General features: G+C 46.6%; 1 protein-coding gene across 1 annotated transcript in view; it reads left to right on the top strand.

Annotated features, from left to right (window-relative positions):
- ADAMTS18 (ADAM metallopeptidase with thrombospondin type 1 motif 18) overlaps positions 1-21,086 on the top strand; it is a 119,002-nt gene that overhangs the window by 72,315 nt on the left and 25,601 nt on the right. Inside the window, exons 9-16 of the mRNA XM_083165394.1 lie at positions 1,920-2,057; positions 4,077-4,230; positions 8,924-9,019; positions 10,061-10,209; positions 10,316-10,488; positions 12,681-12,811; positions 15,130-15,253; positions 19,042-19,286. Coding sequence (XP_083021520.1) covers positions 1,920-2,057; positions 4,077-4,230; positions 8,924-9,019; positions 10,061-10,209; positions 10,316-10,488; positions 12,681-12,811; positions 15,130-15,253; positions 19,042-19,286 — 1,210 coding nt within the window. The remainder of the gene's footprint in view (positions 1-1,919; positions 2,058-4,076; positions 4,231-8,923; positions 9,020-10,060; positions 10,210-10,315; positions 10,489-12,680; positions 12,812-15,129; positions 15,254-19,041; positions 19,287-21,086) is intronic.

Here is a 21,086-nt window from a genome sequence, read left to right as displayed (position 1 = left end):
GGAGCAGGTGAGTGATCCCCGCCCCCCCCCCCTGGAGCCCACCCGGAGCCGCATCTCCAACCCCCCTCCCCCGCCGAATCTCCCGCCACCAACTCTCTCCTCCCGTGGAGCGCAGCGGTGGCTGGATCACACCCCCCCATGGAGCGCAGTGGCGGCAGCCGCATAACCCATTCCCACCTCCCCGCTTGGTGCTCCGGTGCCACGCACCGGCCCTGCCCGGAGGGGAGACATTCCCAGACTATACACTGTCCTGGAATAGGCAGCTACTAGTGGTCATAATTACCAGACTGTCTGGAGTAAACCCGGATGGCTGGTGGTAGCCCTAGATATATGTGTGAGAGGGAATTGGCTGGGCAAATAATTCATCACCAAAATGCTGTTTCTGTCAGCACAGCATGCCTACTGTCAGTCCCGCCACTCAAAATGCCAACAGTAAGCATTGCTGTTGGGTTGGGTTCAGAGTTCAGGTCAGGCACTAGGGGGAGGATTTCCCTTGAACCACCCGGCAGCTTCCGGGGTGGCAGGATGTATCGTATGTGGTATTTTTGCATACAATGTATTGTATGTGATCCCAGAAAGGGTTGCGCTATCTTATGGTAAATCCATAGTGCGCTACTTGCAATCTCCGATCCGATGTGCGTGTTATCGCGCAGGGGATCGGAATTGGAGCTGAAACACATTTGACATTTTCCATACAATGTCTTGGCCCGGTCCATCAGAATCAAATGAAAAGGGCCCAAATCACACTAGTGTATGGAAACGTTTAGTGTTACAATACTTACCTATATCTAACCGGATTTTGAATGTCGGCATGCTGTTGATGTAATTCTGACTGTCGACACGCTGATTGCTGGGATATCGCACCTAACCCGTGAATATTATTTGCACATGTAGGCAGCCCCTTTTGATGGCTAAATTTAGGTCATTTACTGGGTGTGGTAAAGGGTTCCGACAGTCGAGATCCAAATAGTCATTAGCCCGACGTCGGGATCCCGACTGGCCGGACTCAGAAAGCACGGCAAGCGCAACAAAGCCTCTTGCAGGCTCGCTGCACTCGCCACGGTGCGGGCACCTATTCTATTCTCCCTCTATGGGGGTCATGGACCCCCACGAGGGAGAATAGCCGGTTGCCGCTGGGAACCCGTCTGGCCAAGGGCGTAACTACCATAGGTGCAAGGGGTGCAGCTGCTATGGGGCCCAGAGCTGAAGGGGGCCAATCTTTACTGTCCAAGTAATATGTTTTACATACATTTATCACCATCAGTTGCTAAGTAGGGGGCCCTTACCAACTTTTGCTATGGGGCCCAAGAATATCTAGGTACGTTTCTGCGTCTGTCGGTGTTTTAACATTCCGGATCCCGACGTCGGGGTAAATGACTGTCGGGATCCCGACTTTCGGGACCCCGTCCGGCACCCCATTTACTAACTCATTGATTGTATGGATCAGGCATGTCTAAACTGTGGCTCTCCAGCTGTTCCCAGCAAGCCTTGCTGTCGTTTTAGCAATCCCTAATTGCAAAACTTTGGCAAGGCATGATGGGACTTGTAGTTTCACAACAGCTGGAGGGCCATCGTTTGGACATGCCTGGTATAGATGCTGCAGTGCTAATCTGTAGCTTAGTCTTTGAAATATGTTACTTTTTCCTCTTTTTCTAAGCTGTAAATATGTATAATTAGGGATGTTTATTCATATTGATCAATAGTGTCAATTTTCATTAAAACCATGACATCCAATAAGACATTCGCTTTCATTGACTGGTAGGTCTTAGACAGACACAAGGTAATTGCCCATTGGCTAATAATGTTTAAGTGCAAATTTGCATATTTGAGCAATTTTAGTGAATAACTGAGTCCCTACGGTGACTTTTATATTATAAGTGCATAAACTAACCCTCAGCACCTTGTTCGTTAAATTGCAGTTTTGGTATGGTTCACGACGGAGAAGGGAACCCTTGCAGGAAGGCTGAGGGTAATATTATGTCCCCTACCCTGTCTGGAAACAATGGTGTATTTTCCTGGTCCGCCTGCAGTAGGCAGTACCTGAAGGAGTTCCTCAGGTGAGGCCTAGCAACCATCTGCTGAGAATTTGAATGACCTCATGCACACTCTGTTCATTTCTGTGTTTTAATTAGTGTCTTGTGTTTCCCTGTTTTACATGTGATAATATTTCCAAGAATCCTTATAGGATTTTTACTGGCAGCTTTATTACTTATATCTGTCGCTTCTGTCAAAGTTGCTTCCAAACCAATGTTAGGTTTACCCTGAAGAAGCGCAGACCAGATGTTCCTCCTGTTTCCCGATGCCAGAGCATTTCCAGAATTGACCTTTTGTTTCATTCTCCAGGTGTTACTGTTAGCCAATACCGACTCTTCTGCTTCTGTTTCCTGTTAGCGACTCTCTGTACATGTAGGAACATTGTGGATGACTGAATTCTGTACCTTCATGAAAAAATGTTGGCATGATCTTGCAGAATTCCCCGGACCCATACTACACATATGTTTTCTTTTCATTCAAAGTTTTAGCCACTGCACTTGTATTGCTGTAAATCACAGCTCTAAATGACTCTATTACACCAAAAATCACGCATCCGACCCGGCATTTGGAAGAAGGATCCAAGCCGGGTCGGATCCGGGATTTACACCCTTTACACTGCGGTGCCCATCCGCAGTGTAGACGGAGGCGGCGCTTGGAGATGACATCAGCTCCAAACGCCGGGACCGCTGTCATCCCCGCCGGGACCGCTGATTGCCATGCTGGGAACAGCCAAGCACCAAGGTAAGCTGCTGTGCTACCCCCAGACCCTGTGCTACCCCAGACATCGTCCGGGAGGTGAATGGATGCCGCAGACAGGCATTCATTCACCTCCTACGCTGCTGCAGCTGCTGTCTGCAGAGTATAGCAGACAGCCACGCAGGCTGTGTGCACCCCCCCGTGCAACCTGTGGACCGCAGCATTGATGTAAATGGGAGACAGGTCAATGACCCGGCGTACCCATTTACACCGCCCTCTACCCAGGTCCTAGCCGTGTTCTACCCAGGTAAAGGGACACAATCTATATTCCCTACCACATAAACATGCACACATATTAATTATGTTTTTTTTTTTTTTTGTTGGAAGCCAATTAGCTTACCCGTATATATTTTTGGATTGTGTGAGGAAACTGGAGTACCGGGAGGAAACCCACGCAAGCATGGGGAGAATATACAAACTCCGCACATATAGGCACATGGTGGGAATCAAACCCATGACCTCAGCGCTGTGAGGCAGTGATGCTATAACCATTACACCATCCGTACTGCCCGTATACTGTTATATATAACACATGGTGGGGATAGAACCCATGACCTCAGTGCTGTGAGGCAGTAATGTAACCATTACACCATCCGTACTGCCCCGTATATATAACACATGGTGGGAATAGAACCCATGACCTCAGCGCTGTGAGGCAGTAATGTAACCATTACACCATCCGTACTGCCCCGTATATATAACACATGGTGGGGATAGAACCCATGACCTCAGCGCTGTGAGGTAGTAATGCTAACCATTATACCATCCGTACTGCCCCGTATATATAACACATGGTGGGAATAGAACCCATGACCTCAGTGCTGTGAGGCAGTAATGTAACCATTACACCATCTGTACTGCCCTGTATATATAACACATGGCGGGGATAGAACCCATGACCTCAGTGCTGTGAGGCAGTAATGCTAACCATTACACCATCCGTACTGCCCCGTATATATAACACATGGTGGGGATAGAACCCATGACCTCAGCGCTGTGAGGCAGTAATGCTAACCATTACACCGTCCGTACTGCCCTTTACATTGACCTTTACATTGTGGATTTATTAATCTACAACAGGTGGGACAGTCCCCCAAAAAATGGATTCCCACAAAAATCAGGACACAAAAACCACACTGTTTTGAGGCAAAATGTTATTGATAAACAGCATGTATAGGTTAAAAAATGGAATCAACTTGAATTGTCACTTATACAGCATTACTCTACTGGATATACTGAGTGTACACCGTCTGTAAGAACATCGCTCACTCTGAATTCCTTCACAGCACAGCTCAGTCCTCCTGCCTTGTTGATGAGCCAAAACAATTCGGACATTTCCAGTATCCTGAGAAGCTGCCCGGGCAGATCTACGATGCCGACACTCAGTGTAAATGGCAGTTTGGACCAAAAGCAAAACAGTGCGGCCTGAGTTTTGTTAAGGTGCGTGCACTGATCACTGATAGACGATCTTTGTAATTTGCCAGTGGTAGGGCGCAGAAAGAGGGGACTTTGGGCCTGATTCACCAGTAGACAGGTTTTCGGCAGTGTCCCACGACAGCGCGGGGGGGGGGGGGGGGGCAGTTGGGAGTCCCCCTGTCACATACCTCCCAACTGTCACGATTTTAGAGGGACAGTCCCGATTTTCGGGTCCTGTCCCGCTGTCCCACCCGCGGCAGGCATTGTCCCGCTGCGGGGGGGTGGCAGTTGGGAGACCCCCCAATCTAGTAGAATAAACGCTGTGCGCATGCGCATAGCATCTATTCTCGTATGAAAATGAGGTTGCGGCTAATTAGCATAAGCCGCGCCCTCATTTGCATACGCCCCGCCCCCTTTTCGGGCGCTATTTCTTCAGGTCAAAAGTTGGGAGGTATGCTGTCACCCGTGAATAGATGCTGTGCTCATACGCACATCGTCTATTCCTCACAGAGCCACTGGCCATGCCCCCACTGCAGCAAAACAGGGGAGCGTCGCAAGTATAGGCCATGCCTGTTGTCGCTAGGCCACGCCCCCAATATTACAGTGTCCCTCTTTGCTTTCATCTAATGTTGGGAGGTATGCTATGGCTATCCACACGCCCCCGCATCGGCCCTCTGAATACCTCCGCCTGTCAAACAAGCAGTGGCAGAAGGTGGATTGCTGGGAATCACTGCACAGAACGAATCCCACGCGTCCGCAGATTCCATATAATCAGGCCTAAGAACATGGGTGTATATTACTAGATAGACAGTGTGTATATAAACAGTCAATACAGATGGAGCCGGCACTCACAAGAAGGCGATTGCTGGCGGAGAGGGACTCAGACTGGGAAGTGCGAGCGTCTCACACGCACGTCAGTCAGTCGGCGGCTGGGCAGCGGAACCCAGCCCGTCTCCATTTCAGGGAGATGGGCAGGGTTAGGGGGGGTGCGGGGAGGTGGGGGCAAGTGTCGGTGACCGGCGGCGAGGCAGCAGGGATTTGGGGGGAGCTAAGTCGGAACGGGGTGTGTGTGTGCGCCCCCCTTCCAACGGCTGTTGGGGGCTGTCGGTTCTCTTGCCAGCCCCTGCAAGCATGACAGCTGCTCCATCTGTAGGTTTACTTCAAAAGATCGACATTATAAAAAGGTCGACATAAAAAATTTGGACACATAAAAGGTTGACATTGAGATTTTTTTCAGTTTTTTTGGGGTGTCAATGTCAACAACTGTCAACTTGGACCCCCGATTACAAGGGGCCTACACACAGGGCGACTGCTGAGCGATCTGAGCAATGTAGATCGCTCAGCAAGATCGCTCAGCGCTCTGGGATGTGTCAGCGCACAGGGATGTGTCAGCGCACAGGGATGTGTCAGCACACAGGGATGTGTCAGCGCTGTGTGCTGAGCGATCTGTCAGGGCCCGTGCTCTCCAGTGGGATCACTGGCTCTGACCGATGATGTATCTAGATTTATCCAGCATGCTGGATCCTAATCGCCGGGCCCAAGTGACGCATCGCCATCGCAATGGCCGCTACACACGGAGAGATTCCAGGGCATTTTGTAAGTGATCTAGTGAAACTCTCCGTGTGTGTCCCCATTATATAATGCTATATGTATGGATTGCCCATTCTCCTCTATGTTAGCACATTTTGCATTATGCAGTCATAGAAGAAATAAAATGAACACAGAAGGTATTTCTGCTAAAATAATAAATAAATAAGTACATTCTTACCTGTCCATCACCTCAATATGTTACTCTCCAGGCCCCAGATCACTATATGGATTTGTACACGTGTGGTTTGCATTTATGTCCAGTCATGTCTTTAAGGGAGAAAAGAAACAACTAAAACCAAAGTTTCTTACACAGTTATATATGAATTGCCCGGAGGCTCCCGAAAATCAGGTCCCCCCAGGAAGGTCGGCAATCCTCCCGCATTTGCCAGGCAGCCCCCGCACCCCCCTGCCGTGCCGCACTAATTAACGGTTTTCGCGGGTCCGTGACAAAAGGAGGGACTAAAATTACGCAATTTGATTCATTGTAGCCCCTCCCCCCAGTGGCGTAACTATGGAGGGTGCAGGGGATGCAACTGCTATGGGGCCCGGACCTTTGGGGGGCCCGAGGGCTCAGCAGGCAATCCCCTGCACCCTTAAGAAAGTTTTATTAAGTATAGCCCTGGCAGCGCAGTGTAGCGTCTGTCCTGTGTGCTCTAAGCCTGTCCTGTACCTCCTCCCTGCCCGGCCCGCCGCGGTGTTATGGAATGGATTGGTCTATGAGGGGAGGAGCCGGTCTGGATAATCCAGCCTCTGCTCTCCCCTCTTTAACACTGCCGGGGCTCAACGTCACTAACTGGTGACCAGCCCCGGCGCGGAAATGGTGGAACAGTCTGTGCTGCCGCTGGTGTGGGAACCTGGGCCTGGCAGCGCACAGAGACGCTGATCTGGAGATCGGTACCACTGAGGAGACGCAGTATAGAGCTGGCGCCGCAGAGGGGACCCGTGCTGCTGGGGAGATTTGGACGTGATGTATGGAGCTGGCGCCACGGAGAGGACCCAGGATGCTATGCCTGAGATGATGTGGATATCTGGTGCCGTGCCACTGCTGGAGGTACCAAGCAGTTTATACTGAAGGAGGGGGAGGGGTACTGTGCTACCTGTAAACTCCTGCTTACTCTCCCCCCTCTTACTCTCAATCTCTCTTTTTGTTCTTTGACTTGCACTCTCACTCCAATATTCTCCTCTCTCTCATCTTTTACACTCTCTTATCTCACCTGCCCTCTCTTCCCCCTCCCCCTCACCTCCCCTTCTCTGTCTGTCTCTTTTTTTGCTCTGTCTCACTTTCAAGCACTGCCTCCTGCTTCAAGGACACAATCTATCACTCTCTCCCCTACTCTCTCTCACTTCCTCTACACCTCACTCACCCCCCCCCCCAACACTCACCCATCCTCCTCCTTCCTCACCTCTCTTCTATTTCTCTCATTCCCCCTCCCCTTCTTTCTCTCAGCCCTGTCTCTCACTCCCCCTCCATTGCTCTGCACCTAGTCTCTTTCTCCTCCTAATCTTCCCCACCTCTTTCCCCATGCTTCCACCTCTCTCTTTCTCCCACTCTTTCTTTCCCCCATCAGTCTAAGTACCTACCTGGCGCTGTCTCTCCCCCTTTCTCTCCCAGACTCTCCCTTCCTGACATTCTCACTGACTCCTGCTCCTCTCCCTCTCTATCTGACACCCTCTCACTTTTTCACATTACCCCTTTTCCTGACAATCCTCCTCCCACCTCTCTGACCCCGACACCATCTTCATCAGTGTCTCTCACTCCCCTTATTCTGCCCCCTAAGGAGCATTGTAGCGACAGCGCCACAAGGGGGGGCCCCTTTTAAAATGTTGCTATGGGGCCCCAAAAGTTCTAGTTACGCCTCTGCCTCCCCCTACTCGCAGACCCGCGAATTGCAGCATTTGCATGGATTGGGGGCGGGGCTTTGAGCATCAACCCTGTCCCTGCCCCCTGACCTGGAGATCCGACTGTCCTGAGTGAAAGAATCATCTATATACAGTATATATGTCTAGTGTCTGATTGTGTGTCTCTGAAACACTGCCAACTGTTGTCAGCGAGTGAAACTACATCTCTCTCTCTCTCTCTCTCTCTCTCTCACACATGCACAAACACAGAGGCAATCACAAGGTAGCAGACTAGCTTTCTAAGCATTTGCTTTGAGCGGGCTTACTGGTGAAGATGTTTTTCAAAGAGAAAAAATTCAAAACAGAGCGATCTGGATGTATCAAAGCTGTTTCCTAAATAGAAGTGTTAAGGTCCGTACACACTTGGTGATTATGCCCAGTGTGTATGGACAGCGATGATTGCTATCATTGCGGGGGGGGGGGAAGCCGCATACACACTGAGTGGCTTTCCCCCTGCCCGGCGCCATCACTGGGGGGAGGACGGCTTTACATAGAGCAGCGCTTTGCAAAGCAGTCCTCAAAGCCGCTCATCTGCTAGTAATACCAGCATATGAACGGCTTTCCCGGCAATGATGCGGGAGCATGCAGCAGCGCTCACCACTCATCGCCGGGCCATACACACTGGCCGGCTTTGAACTGAAAGCCACTCAAACCTGCTGTTTTAACAGGGTTGCCGACTGAGAGGAGACTCTTAGCAGGAGTTCAGGGGCGGGGCCTAAGTGTGCTGTTATTAAGCCCCACCCTCATGATGGAAACTGACACGATTTCCCGATATCCTTGGTGGGGACGGGGCTAAAATGATGCGATTATGCCACATTAGCCCCGCCCCCTCAGCAGATCTGTTTATTTAAACAGCGAGATGAGGGGGAGTAAGCCGCAATCAGGGGGGGGGAGCGGGGGTCCCCCAGAATCCAGGAGGGTTGCCCACCTTTCCGGGGGACCGGGAGAGTGATTCGATTTTCGGGACCCTCCCGGCCATTCCTGGAGGTTAGGCAACCCTGTGTTTTGATTGACTTTCAGCTCAAAGTCGCCCAGTGTGTATGGACCTTTAGACTCCTAAAAATGTCAGCATAGATTGACAGGAGCCTCGCACCACTGTTCTGTGCCATAAAGGAACACTACATAGACAACCCACCTATTAGCTCGTTAACATATTTGTAGTTATTGCTACAGCATCAGTTATTTTTCTAACTTACAGATGTTATAAATTTGAATCTTAATGTTATAGGACATATGCAAGTCTCTCTGGTGTCACAAATCCAGCCATCGGTGTGAGACCAAGTTCATGCCAGCAGCAGAGGGCACAGTCTGCGGCCTGAATATGGTAAGATACTATTTATTTCTTATAGGATTTTATTTTATTAGATATTTAGCAAAGGATATATTTACCACCTTCAAAGAAATAATAATAATAATAATAAATAATAATAATACTATTATTTACCCTTTGAGTACCGACGTCTCTGTGAGATATGTTTTGAATATCCGCTATAAATGCCAGCGTCGCTCACGTTTGTTATATCAATTCAAATTAAAAATGTTATGTAGAAAAAGATTATACCATATTTCCTATATAAGGTAAACATTACAGGTCATATGGTGAATAAAAATGCTTGCCAATTTTCACACCTATTTTACCAAAATCACTTGGCACTCGGAGGGTTAATAAACCTCTCAATAGTCTACAATTAGTAACAATAACAATGATACAATCCGGACACAACCCTCTATTACAGTGATTTTCAACCACTGTGCCATGGTACACTAGTGTGCCTTGAGCTGTTCTCAAATGTGCCCCCAGATCTAGAGATGCCCAAACCAGTTTACAGCCACAACCAGTTCAACTGTTATTTACTGGTCTCTTCTTTTCATGTACAGGGCCAATGTATTTATTTATTTTTTGTTACCTGTGGGGACCAGTGTGATGGTTTATTATATGGGTCCAGTAGTTTTTTTTTTTTTCCCTGTGGGGTCCAATGTGTTTTGCCCTGTGGGAATCTCATGGTGTGCCTTGGCAATTTAAAAATTATATTTAGTGTTTCGCAAGGTAAAAAGGTTGAAAATCACTGCTCTATTATATGTTCTAGATCATGAACTTATGTTGCTGCAGCCAAGCTACGTTTCGGTCTGTCTCCAAACCGTCATCAGGAATGATTCCTGATGACGGTTTGGAGACAGACCGAAACGTAGAAATACTACAATAAAAGAAGCAATTCTTTTTCACTAGCCCATGAGTGCCGCTGTAATTCTTTCCATATCTATATATATATATATATATATATATATATATATATATATATATAATATTTATTTTATGATGAGCACTAATATTATAAACTATTTCCCTATACTTGGATGAACACAGTGGTGTCGAAGGGGCCAGTGCGTGAGATTTGGAGACCATGGACCAAGACCAGTTAATGGAGGGTGGTCGGACTGGTCAGACTGGTCAGAGTGTTCCAGAGACTGTGGTGCCGGGGTGATGTATCAGGAGAGGTTCTGCAACAGCCCACTGTAAGAGTCTCACCTTCTATCTTCATTCATATACATTTTAGGATTAATGACAAACAAATGTAATTCAGTAATTCTAGGCGTTAATACATCTTTCCTTATGATCTAGACCTCAGTATGGAGGGAAATACTGCCAGGGCTCAAGCCGTATTTATCAGATCTGTAATATCAAAGCTTGTCCGCCTAACACTGTGGACTTCCGGGGCCAGCAGTGTGCCGAATACAACAGCAAGCCATTCAGGGGGTGGTACTACAAATGGAAGCCGTACACTAAAGTGGAAGGTAAGTCACACAGCTTTTTATTTGCGGTGGAACCATTTATTTTTGTATAGACATTAAACAGAGAATGAGTTGCATGCAGCATCATCTATTCACCGCTGTCCTTCTGCTTTTATTATTTATGCCAATAATGCAACAGACCACACAATGAGGCCTCCGATAACAGTCAGTAAATGCCGATTGATGGTTCTTAGCAACAAAAATCACAGGGAATTTACATTATATAAATATAAATACCTGCTTTAGATTGGAAGCACGGGCTTTGTCTCCCTGTTTATAAGGTTAGAATGGCCCATTAGGTTTAGTTTTGTTACGTGTGCCATTAGCAGGGGACCCTCATGTTACTGTCCCCTGCTTAGTGGCAAACAGCAGAGGCACCTGAGGGAGAAAGAGTGCAAGCTTTTTATAAAAAAAAAAAAAAAATTAAAGTTAAGTTTTTGTCATTCTTTCTACCACACAAGATAACTGATAAAGAAAGCATGGTGCTTGGTCTCACCCGGCAGAACCACATGGTATTTTTGCACCATGCTGCTGCACTATGCCCTGCTTGATAAATGGGAGCTCTTGTTTTCGAGCAAGATTGAAACCACATTTTGAGACCCTGCTAATTTTTTTAATGTTTTTGCCTTTTGTAAATTGTGCCCATCAGACAGCATAGAAACCTATTTCTGTGCCAAATTGTACCTTAGTAAATTCCATCCCTTGGACAGATTTGTTTAGCCATCGTGGCTTTGTGTGTTATATTGGGTTTGATATAGAAGATCGACTGTACAGTATTTAGGTCAACCGTAAATACAGTAGGTCAACATACTTTATTTTGTAAGTTACAATACGTCAACAGGTACAAATGGTTTGGCAGTTAACAAACGGTGACATGGTCAACCGGTCAACATGAGAATGGTCGACACACCGATTAGTCAACACAAGCTTTATTTTTTTAGCTTTTTGGGGTCAAATCTTGTATGTTTGGTTATGTGCAACCACCAACAGTAGAAACATATGCAAAGGTTACTATTCACACTCGTAGTCCATGTCCATAGTTAAACATCCTAGCACCTTATGTGTGTACCTCTAGCATGTTCAACCTTTAAAATGACTTAACTTACTTAACTAAACCTGAAATAAAGACCCGGAGACATAAGTTTGACAGAAATTGTTAGCTGATTTATTATCAAATTTTAAGCTAGATTGAATTCTTTAAACTAATAAAATAATGGTGGCCAAGAAAGAACGGCTACTTAACTAAACTCCACCCCCACTTATTGCAGACGTAATCAAAACTACCCTACTACCCTACCAAGCGGTATCCACTCAACCTACTGCATTGACTACCCACCCCTCCGGGTGGGGTCGCTGCCCCCGAGCGGGTGATCGAGCGAAAGGCCTAAGTCAATGAATAGGCGAGCGCACCGAAAAACAATCTATATACGTTGCCTAAACAGATAATGAAGGCTAAAACTATTAACCTGACGTTCTTTCCCACCTATCAGCCAACGCGATTAAACCACCCAAACCCCCCCATCGTTAACAAAGGGAAGGGAGGTCGGGAAAACTCAGCAGGAAAGAGAGGAAGACTCCTCCCTTTCCTGCCCTAATATCTCAGCTACCTCTGCCATTCCCTTTAACCTTATTGGATCCCCGAGTCACATGCTTCCCAAGGGTCACACACACAGCCTTGGATGTTTAACCCACTCCACGCCTATTGCTGGCATTACTTTAATCAAATCAAGCAAAAATTGGGATTGACATCTGCTGATTTGTTTTGTACCTGCCGACCTAATGCATGTCAGCAATATGGTGTTGACCTGTTCACTGCGGACCTAGACACTGTCGGCGTAAATTTTCTAAGATGGGGGTTCTATTGAAGGCGTGATTTTGCCCATAGCAACCAATAAGATTCTATATATTATCTTCTAGAAGGTGCTAGATTGGTTGCTATGGGCAACATCTATCTTCAACAGAACTCCCATCTTAGTAAATTTACCCCTGTCTTTCTATCATACGGATACAATTACGCCTCGGAAAGCTGATGGCGGCACAAGACGAATCGGCCTACTGTAAGTGGTCACAACAATAAAAACGGCAGCTCCTATGTCATTGGATGTAGCCCTGAGTGTGTTCCACTGCTGAAGTCATTGGAATTATGCATTCATCGTTATTACTACTGACACCAATGGTCGTGTTGTGTCTTCCAGAGGAGAATATCTGCAAACTGTACTGTACAGCTGAAGATTTTGATTTTTTCTTTGCCTTATCCAATAAAGTTAAAGATGGAACGCCGTGCTCTGCGAATGGATTCGACATTTGTATTGATGGCAACTGTGAGGTAACAACCTATGGAAATAAATAATTGTACTCGCTCGGATGCCTGTATTTATTAGGTGTACCTAGTATGTACTTCGTCAGCTTTAACTAAGCAGCATTCCTTTGGGGGAGATTCTCTAAAACAGAAATGCGGTAAAATAACCGTTATCAGGGTTTTTACCGCATTTTGATATGCAGCAAAAGCTAGTGATACCCCATAGAAGCCTATGGGCTTCTTAACGTGACCCACCGCCGTCCCGCACCGACCACCGCCGACTTGCGCCGACCCCCCTCACCTGTGTCTGGGCAGCTCAGCGCTGTGCTCCCTACACTCCCTCCTCCCCCCTGCACTGAAAATCATCTTCTAGGTGCAGGGAGGAGGAGAGCCAGCCCACCCTGCAGCAGCAATATTAGCCGTGTAAGAGAGGGAGGGGGGAGCCGCCGGGACCCGCCGCGCATCGCCGGCTTACCGGAAAAGACAGCTCTTAACGCAAGAGCTGTCTTTTGTCATAATTATCGCATATGTTAGAGCATATGCGATAATTATGTTAGCGGTAGCTGGCGATGTGCGGCGGTAAGGGGGCGCGGATGATAGAGCATCCCCCCTTTATCTGGTGTCGCTTCCGGTCTGTGCTCTTTAGCTTCAGTCTTTATATCATCAAGCAGATATGGGTCCTGATTCTGGTTCACTTGCAAAAGCAAATTCTCTCTCTAGTGGACAAAACCATGTGCACTGCAGGGGGGCAGATGTAACATGTGCAGAGAAAGTTACATTTGGGTGGGCTTTGTACAAACTGATATCTATATTGCAGTGTAAAAGTAAAGCAGTCAGTATTTACCCTGCAAAGAAACAAAATAACTCACCCAAATCTAACTCTCTCTGCACATGTTACATCTGCCCCCCTGCAGTGGTTTTGTCCACAAGAGAGAGAATTTGCTTTTGCGAGTGAACCAGAATCAAGCCCATGATACTTTGCATTGTCCCGCAATCCAACTGTTCTGCTGGGCTCTAAAGGGTAAACAGTTGCGTCCAGAAAACACTTTTGTGTGTTATTTCAGGAGTAAAAAACAACAAGTACAGTAATTTGACTATTATATAAAAACATGACAGAAAGCTCATCAGATCGGAGTCGGAGGTTGGACCTGCTGCACGTCCGACCTCTGACTCTGCCTGAGAAGGCAGTGGCGTAACTAATATTTTTGCACCCCCCCCCGGCGAAATTGACAGCCCCCCATAGCCCCCGCCCACCCGCCCAAGTAAAGTTAAGACCCCCCCCTTACCCCTCTGCATGCCGACGCATTCCTTGTCCGGCACCGCAGATATCCTCCTGGTTCCGTCTCTTGCAGTTATGAAAAATTATACGCCAAAATGGCTGCCCCCTAATAGCAGACAGTTTTTAAGGATGCTAGAGGAGGGCGCCGCCTCCTCTACCATTCCTAAAAAATGGTCTGCTGTATGGGGGCAGCCATTTTGACGTGTAATTTTTCATTACACAACAGGAGGATATCTGCGGTGCCGGACCAGGCAGGAATGCGGCAGCGGCATGCGGAGAGGTAAGGGGGGCGGCTCTGAGCAGTGTGCTGAGCACCTTGCTCCCCCAAGCAGCCACGGTAGCTGCCGTACGGTAGCTACACCACTGCTCAAAGGGTATCAGATGGCCATACACTACTGCGACAAGGCGCGCATCCTGTAAGCTGGGGGCCAAACCCGGACATACTGTAGTATATAGCTTAACGCTATGACACTACTCTCCCGGCAAAAGATTAATAAATTAAAGCAAAAATATGTTTCTTCCCTTTGCGAATTTTGGTGAAAACTATCAGATCCTCCCTAAAAATGATGATTGTGATAATAAGCCCCTCAGCAGCTTGCTAATGACGAACCTTTTTTCCCTTTGTTCTACATCTGTCATTAAAACCCAGGACTCCGTTATATGTTTCTATTTGCTAATGTGCTGATGTGAACTTTCGTTTTCCCCGTCTACATCTGGGTCCACTGAGCTGAACATTCCTGAACCTTGTAATAACATCATTGCACGAGTTCACAGAAACACCAACTTCATCTGACACTGAAACACTAAACTACCGTTAGCCGTCAAGAAAGGATGATGTCTAATTCCCATTAACCACAGAACAGCTTTTAACTAAGTATTTAATGAATTGCTTGTATTTAGTTTTCGATTCTCTGTAACGGTGTAAAGTATCATCTTACGGAATGTACCGTACAAGCGAGCGAGTGGATTTTAATTTCAGTCTGGCTCAGCCGCTGTATGAAATTATCTCTCTGCATCCTGTGATATGATACTAACACAGGTTTCATTTCTGTATTTCCCGTGCCAGCTTGTAGGGTGTGATTATGTTCTTGGATCAAAAGCCACTTTGGATGCCTGTGGGGTTTGTAAAGGTGATAATTCCACATGCAAGTTTTACAGAGGACAGTATACGAACCATCACAAAACTAACGGTAAGCGTTTTGTAATGCTCTGGAATTGGGATGTATTTTCCTTAATAAGTCCCCAAGCACATAACAGATTTCTCTTGTTTCAGGGGGGGATACAATATCAAATATACCATATGGCAAAAAATGATATCGCGGCCTGTTTGCCAAGTCATACTTCTGTGCATTGCATTTAGCTAAAACCATTTATTTGCTGAAAACTTTATGTTATCGGTGTATAAAAGTAGTTACAGATGTTCAACCGAAATGTCGAACTATTTATGTAGTCATCCCAGGCACCGGCCAAAGGTGCAAGAGTTTTGGGGCAGAAGTTAAGCAATCGAATGATTTACTTTGTGCATTTTGTACAACAACTGTAACCATTTGCATGTATTAAAAACAAATAAACAGAAAAGTAAGTAGCAAATGTTTAAAAATTTTTTGGTTATACCTGCGCACTGAAAAGTTTATGAAGCGATGAGCTGCAAGAACACTTATGGGATCTGACTGTATCCCAAGAGTTAAATTCTATAGTATGGGGGGTAGTGCTGCGCTCAATCTATGGTTGTCTTATATATGCTGTAGTAAACTCTAAATTGTTGTTCAATCAGTCTGACACATTGTTTATTACAACAATATTTTACTTAAAAATAATCTTAGGTATTGAAAGATACAAGCTTGCAGTACTGTGGTCTTAATACACAAAAAGGATGCACTAGTTTGTGATTCACTGTGCACAATCTGTCGTATTATCTCCCAGTCTGTACGCCTGATAAAAAAGTCTCAATGTCCCAATACGCAATTACTCAGAATAAACTTCATGAACTGCAGTATAATGGATCTCAGTTTGTGTCTAGACTTTGTTTGCGGCGTCCCGTCAAACAGTGGTCTAGATCCGCAAGTTTAGCACAAGTCTTCGGGTACCCCTTTTAAAGTGTAGATTTGTTCAGCGGGTTTTCGGAGGGGGGGGGGGACCGGTGCAGCTTAGGGTGCCGGTGTCAGGCCCGCTGCTGAGCGAGATAGCAGCGGTGATGTATGAGTGCTGTAGCGCTCAGTACCTCACGCGCCGTTCTCCCGCTGGCTACGGTGACTAAGGGCAGCGGGGAAAGGTGTTTGGGGCAGCTGGTCGCCGCCGTCGACACCGCCTCGCTTGACCGCCCGGGGGGACCTCCTGCCTCACAGTTCGCTCCGTCTCCTACTCACCCTTTCCACGTCCACGGTCTTCTCCCTTTCCACGTCCACGGTTTGATGTTCAGCTCGCGGCGGGGGATGATGACACTCCGATGCTTGTGCTTGTTCCTGCTGGGGTGTATGGATATCCATACACCCCAGCAGGAACAAGCACAAGCATCGGAGTGTCATCATCCCCCGCCGCGAGCTGAACATCAAACCCGGCTGCTCGTCGTGCAGAGAAGACCGTGGACGTGGAAAGGGTGAGTAGGAGACGGAGCGAACTGTGAGGCAGGAGGTCCCCCCGGGCGGTCAAGCGAGGCGGTGTCGACGGCGGCGACCAGCTGCCCCAAACACCTTTCCCCACTGCCCTTAGTCACCGTAGCCAGCGGGAGAACGGCGCGTGAGGTACTGAGCGCTACAGCACTCATACATCACCGCTGCTATCTCGCTCAGCAGCGGGCCTGACACCGGCACCCTAAGCTGCACCGGTCCCCCCCCCCCCTCCGAAAACCCGCTGAACAAATCTACACTTTAAAAGGGGTACCCGAAGACTTGTGCTAAACTTGCGGATCTAGACCACTGTTTGACGGGACGCCGCAAACAAAGTCTAGACACAAACTGAGATCCATTATACTGCAGTTCATGAAGTTTATTCTGAGTAATTGCGTATTGGGACATTGAGACTTTTTTATCAGGCGTACAGACTGGGAGATAATACGACAGATTGTGCACAGTGAATCACAAACTAGTGCATCCTTTTTGTGTATTAAGACCACAGTACTGCAAGCTTGTATCTTTCAATACCTAAGATTATTTTTAAGTAAAATATTGTTGTAATAAACAATGTGTCAGACTGATTGAACAACAATTTAGAGTTTACTACAGCATATATAAGACAACCATAGATTGAGCGCAGCACTACCCCCCATACTATAGAAAAGTAAGTAGGTTTGTATACAGGGGCTTAGAAATTTGGCTAGTTACAGTACCTATAGTGTGTTCCTTTTTGAACAAGGTACCGTCAGCTCAAAGGACAGGATGCATCCAACCAATGATGGGATACAGGGGGTTATTCTGTTTCACTCGGAAAGGCACAACCACTCTCGAATGGACAAAACCATGTCCACTGCAGGTGGGGCAGATGTAACATGTTCAGAGAGAGGTAGATTTGGGTGAGGTATTTTGTTTCTGTGCAGGGAAAATACTGACTGCTTTATTTTTACACTGCAATCTCACTTTGAAGTAAAACCCCACCCAAATCACTCTGCATACGTTACATCTGCCCCACCTGCAGTGCATATGGTTTTGTCCACTGAGAAGGAATTTGCCTTTGCGAGTGAACCAGAATAAGGGCCAATGTCTCTTTCCATACTTGTGTGGCATGTACACTCCAAGCTCATACACTGTGAAACTACGATGTGCGTCCTGAAGTGAGTGCCAACTGGTCACATGGAGTGATATCAAGAAATTGTCACATTTCCCATAATCCCTAGCTCACTGCTGTGAGTTTACTTGTTATTGGTTTGGGAGCTTACAGATTTTAGTGATAAAATTCTTTACTAATGACAATTATTTATCTCCGTACCATAGCCCGGTGTACCTTTTAGTTTATTATATGTGTTATTGATTTGTTGTTTGTTGCATTTTTTGGATAGCTGCATTTTTACCCAGTAGGTGTTCCCAGCTGTGCCTATAAATGTACATTAGGATGAACACCCGAGCTGGTGTGCTGCTGCCTAATTCCAGCCTAATTCCAGTCAGGAAAGGGTTTATGTTTATTTACATGGTATTATTATGGGATGGGATGAGGGTGGTTAGACTATTGGATGGAGGATTCACCGTTTCAGATTTTGCTGTAAAAACCATGTCCACATATGATAACAGGGTCTACATGTGACAATGATAGTATTGTAATCCAAATATGGGAATGTAGAGCAGGAAGCTGCGACTAGCTTCAGAAATAGCAAAAAGGTGCAGGGTCTCCGTCAGAGCAGAACAGTGGTTCTTGACAAATGAATACAGGAAACAATGGTCCCAATCCCTCCCTCTTTACAAAATGAAAGTCGCACATCTAACCTACAGTGGGGCAGATGTATTAAGCCTGGTGAAGATAAAGTGGAGATAAAGTAGCAGGTGATAACACACCAGCCAATTAGCTATGTTTGAAAAATGACAGTTAAGGCACTACCGCGATTTGGACCAATTTCACCCGTTTCCGATGGAGCGGGCCGTGAAATCAGCCTAAATCGGGTGTGTGTGATGTCCCCTTAGGTCCAATGCATGGTCCCTGAGTTGGAGTTCGGACCAGCATGTAGGTCCAACCTCAGACCCTCATCCCGGTGGCAGGGGATAGGGGTTACATGCGATCCATTGCACGGGAAAGAACCGCATGTGATGTATCGCACGCGACCCTGCTATCCGGGAAGGCCCCGGGCGGCTTGCGGGGTGTCAGCTGGCATACACTGCTGCCAGAGATAGCAGCAGTGTACGGCCATCTTTAGTAGTTGATTGGCCGGTGCGTTATCACCTCCCCCTTTATCTCCACATTATCTCTTCACCAGGCTTGGTACATCTGGCCCAGTATTAGTTATTTCTTTGCAGGAAATAAATGCTAGATGCTCATATTTCTCTATTGTGTCCAGACTACTATCCAGTGGTGACTGTTCCGGTGGGTGCTAGAAGCATCTATTTCCAGGAGCTTCAGCCTTCTACCAGCTACCTCGCTGTGAGAAACCTAAGCAGGAAGTACTACCTGACTAGTGATTGGACCATTGATTGGCCAGGAAAGTTCTCCTTTGCCGGGACTACTTTTACCTACAAAAGATCATTTCAGCAGCTGGAGAGCCTTTACGCGGCCGGCCCGACAAATGAAACACTAGTCTTGGAAGTAAGAATTTATTTATTTTGGATATTATATCTGTTGACCATTTTTCTTTAAGAATACAAATAATTAACAAGCAAGTTAATATACTGTACAACAGCTGAGACTACGGCCCAAATATAATAGGGTGTGAGAATCAGATACATGTTGAGTATCCCTTTTCCAAATATCCGTTATCCAAATTATTCCGAAAACCATACATTCCAGAAAGTGAAAAAATAAAAATTTCTTGCTAAAAACGTAGGCCCTTATTCTGATTGAGTCGGTCGGACGGCCGATGTATTGTGTTTGCGCATGTGCAGAGGCGTCTGAATACGGCGTGAATTCCGTACAGAAAATGATCGGTCGGAACAATCCGAGCAGGGGGAGGAGAGGGGCGTGAAAGGCTATTTGGGCTCATTATCATATGCGTACCTCCCGCGTTTCATGGGCGTTCCCATGAAAATGCTAGGCGTATATATATATGGTAATGCGGCCATGACGCACGTGTGGGGGGCGGACAGCTGACATAGCCGGATGCTAGCTGCCCGCCCATATTCCTGCTTTCACACTGAGAAATGTCCGAGTGGTCTGGAGCACTCAGAGCTGTCTGACCGTTTCGTCCATCATTCGATGGTCGGCGACCATCGGAGGATGGGGGAGGTTCCCACAGATGGGGGAGTTGATCAAATGAAACATCAACTCGCGGTCCAGTGGTGATCACAAGTGTCGGAATAAAAGTGAAATAAAACAATGTGTTTGCCATCGATATTGTTCCTCTCTCTTCAAATCCTACAAGGGAGGCACTCCAGTGATCTTCCATCGATATTGAGGCTGCAAGGACTCTAAGATTGCGTCTTGGAACTTTCTATTTTCCTTTTTGATCAACTCGCGGTCCGTTCGCTCGGCATCTTACCGCATTCGGACAGTGTGAGCGATCCATACGATAGGCGGGGCTAAGAACACTCGGTGGCCGTTCGCATCCGTCCGAGTCAACTAGAATACATTACTGGGGACATTTGTACCAGCACTACTGAGGATTTTATAACTGGCACTAAATATGTGCAAGACAATGATTCCTTGGCAATCAAATTCCGTGCCTGAGATTGTTGTACACAAGCTTTGTTTCATGTTTTGAAACCTTGTTTTATACACAAATAAAATAGATGAGTGTATTTCATGTGTTTGATGTGTTTGTACAACGTAAATGCAAGATACTTTAAAATACATAATTGAAATACAAAAATATTCCGGAATAATCTGTTATCCAAAATTCTCCTGGTCCCGAGCATTTTGGATAAGGGATACTCAACCTGTAGTGAGATATTTTGGGAGAGTGTTCCGATTTTTTTTAAAGCAGCAATAATTTACACTGTACAACCCGGTGGATTTTGCCATGTAAATAATTGCCGCTTAAAAATGTGAAAACTCTCCCAAAATCTCACACCCTATTATTACATTTCGCCCTATTTTTTTTTTTTGTAAAGTAGAAGGTGTTTGGGAAGTGCAAATACAACGTTTAACAGGTTAATGATAAGAGTGCAAATTACATTTCTTGACGTCTGTGAATCTGTTAACACAGGTTTAACGACAGATTATTGTTATACGCACATATTGGAAACCCACAGCCCTTTACAATAAACACTGTCTTTTGCCAATTGCAATGGTCACTTGCCCAGTGGAGCTTACAATCTTATGGCTGATTTTGGTTAGTGAACTGAATTTGGCCCCTTCCCCGATGGGTGTCGTTTGCGCATGCGCATATTTACGTATATACAAACCTCGACTGTGAACGGCCTCAGTGATTTACAATGACGCCGGGCCATT

This window comes from Crinia signifera, chromosome 11 (assembly GCF_055691185.1).
Source record: "Crinia signifera chromosome 11, ASM5569118v1, whole genome shotgun sequence".
Lineage (NCBI taxonomy): Eukaryota > Metazoa > Chordata > Amphibia > Anura > Myobatrachidae > Crinia > Crinia signifera.
Note: the sequence above shows the minus strand (reverse complement) of the source record. Positions and strands in the feature narration are given on the sequence as shown.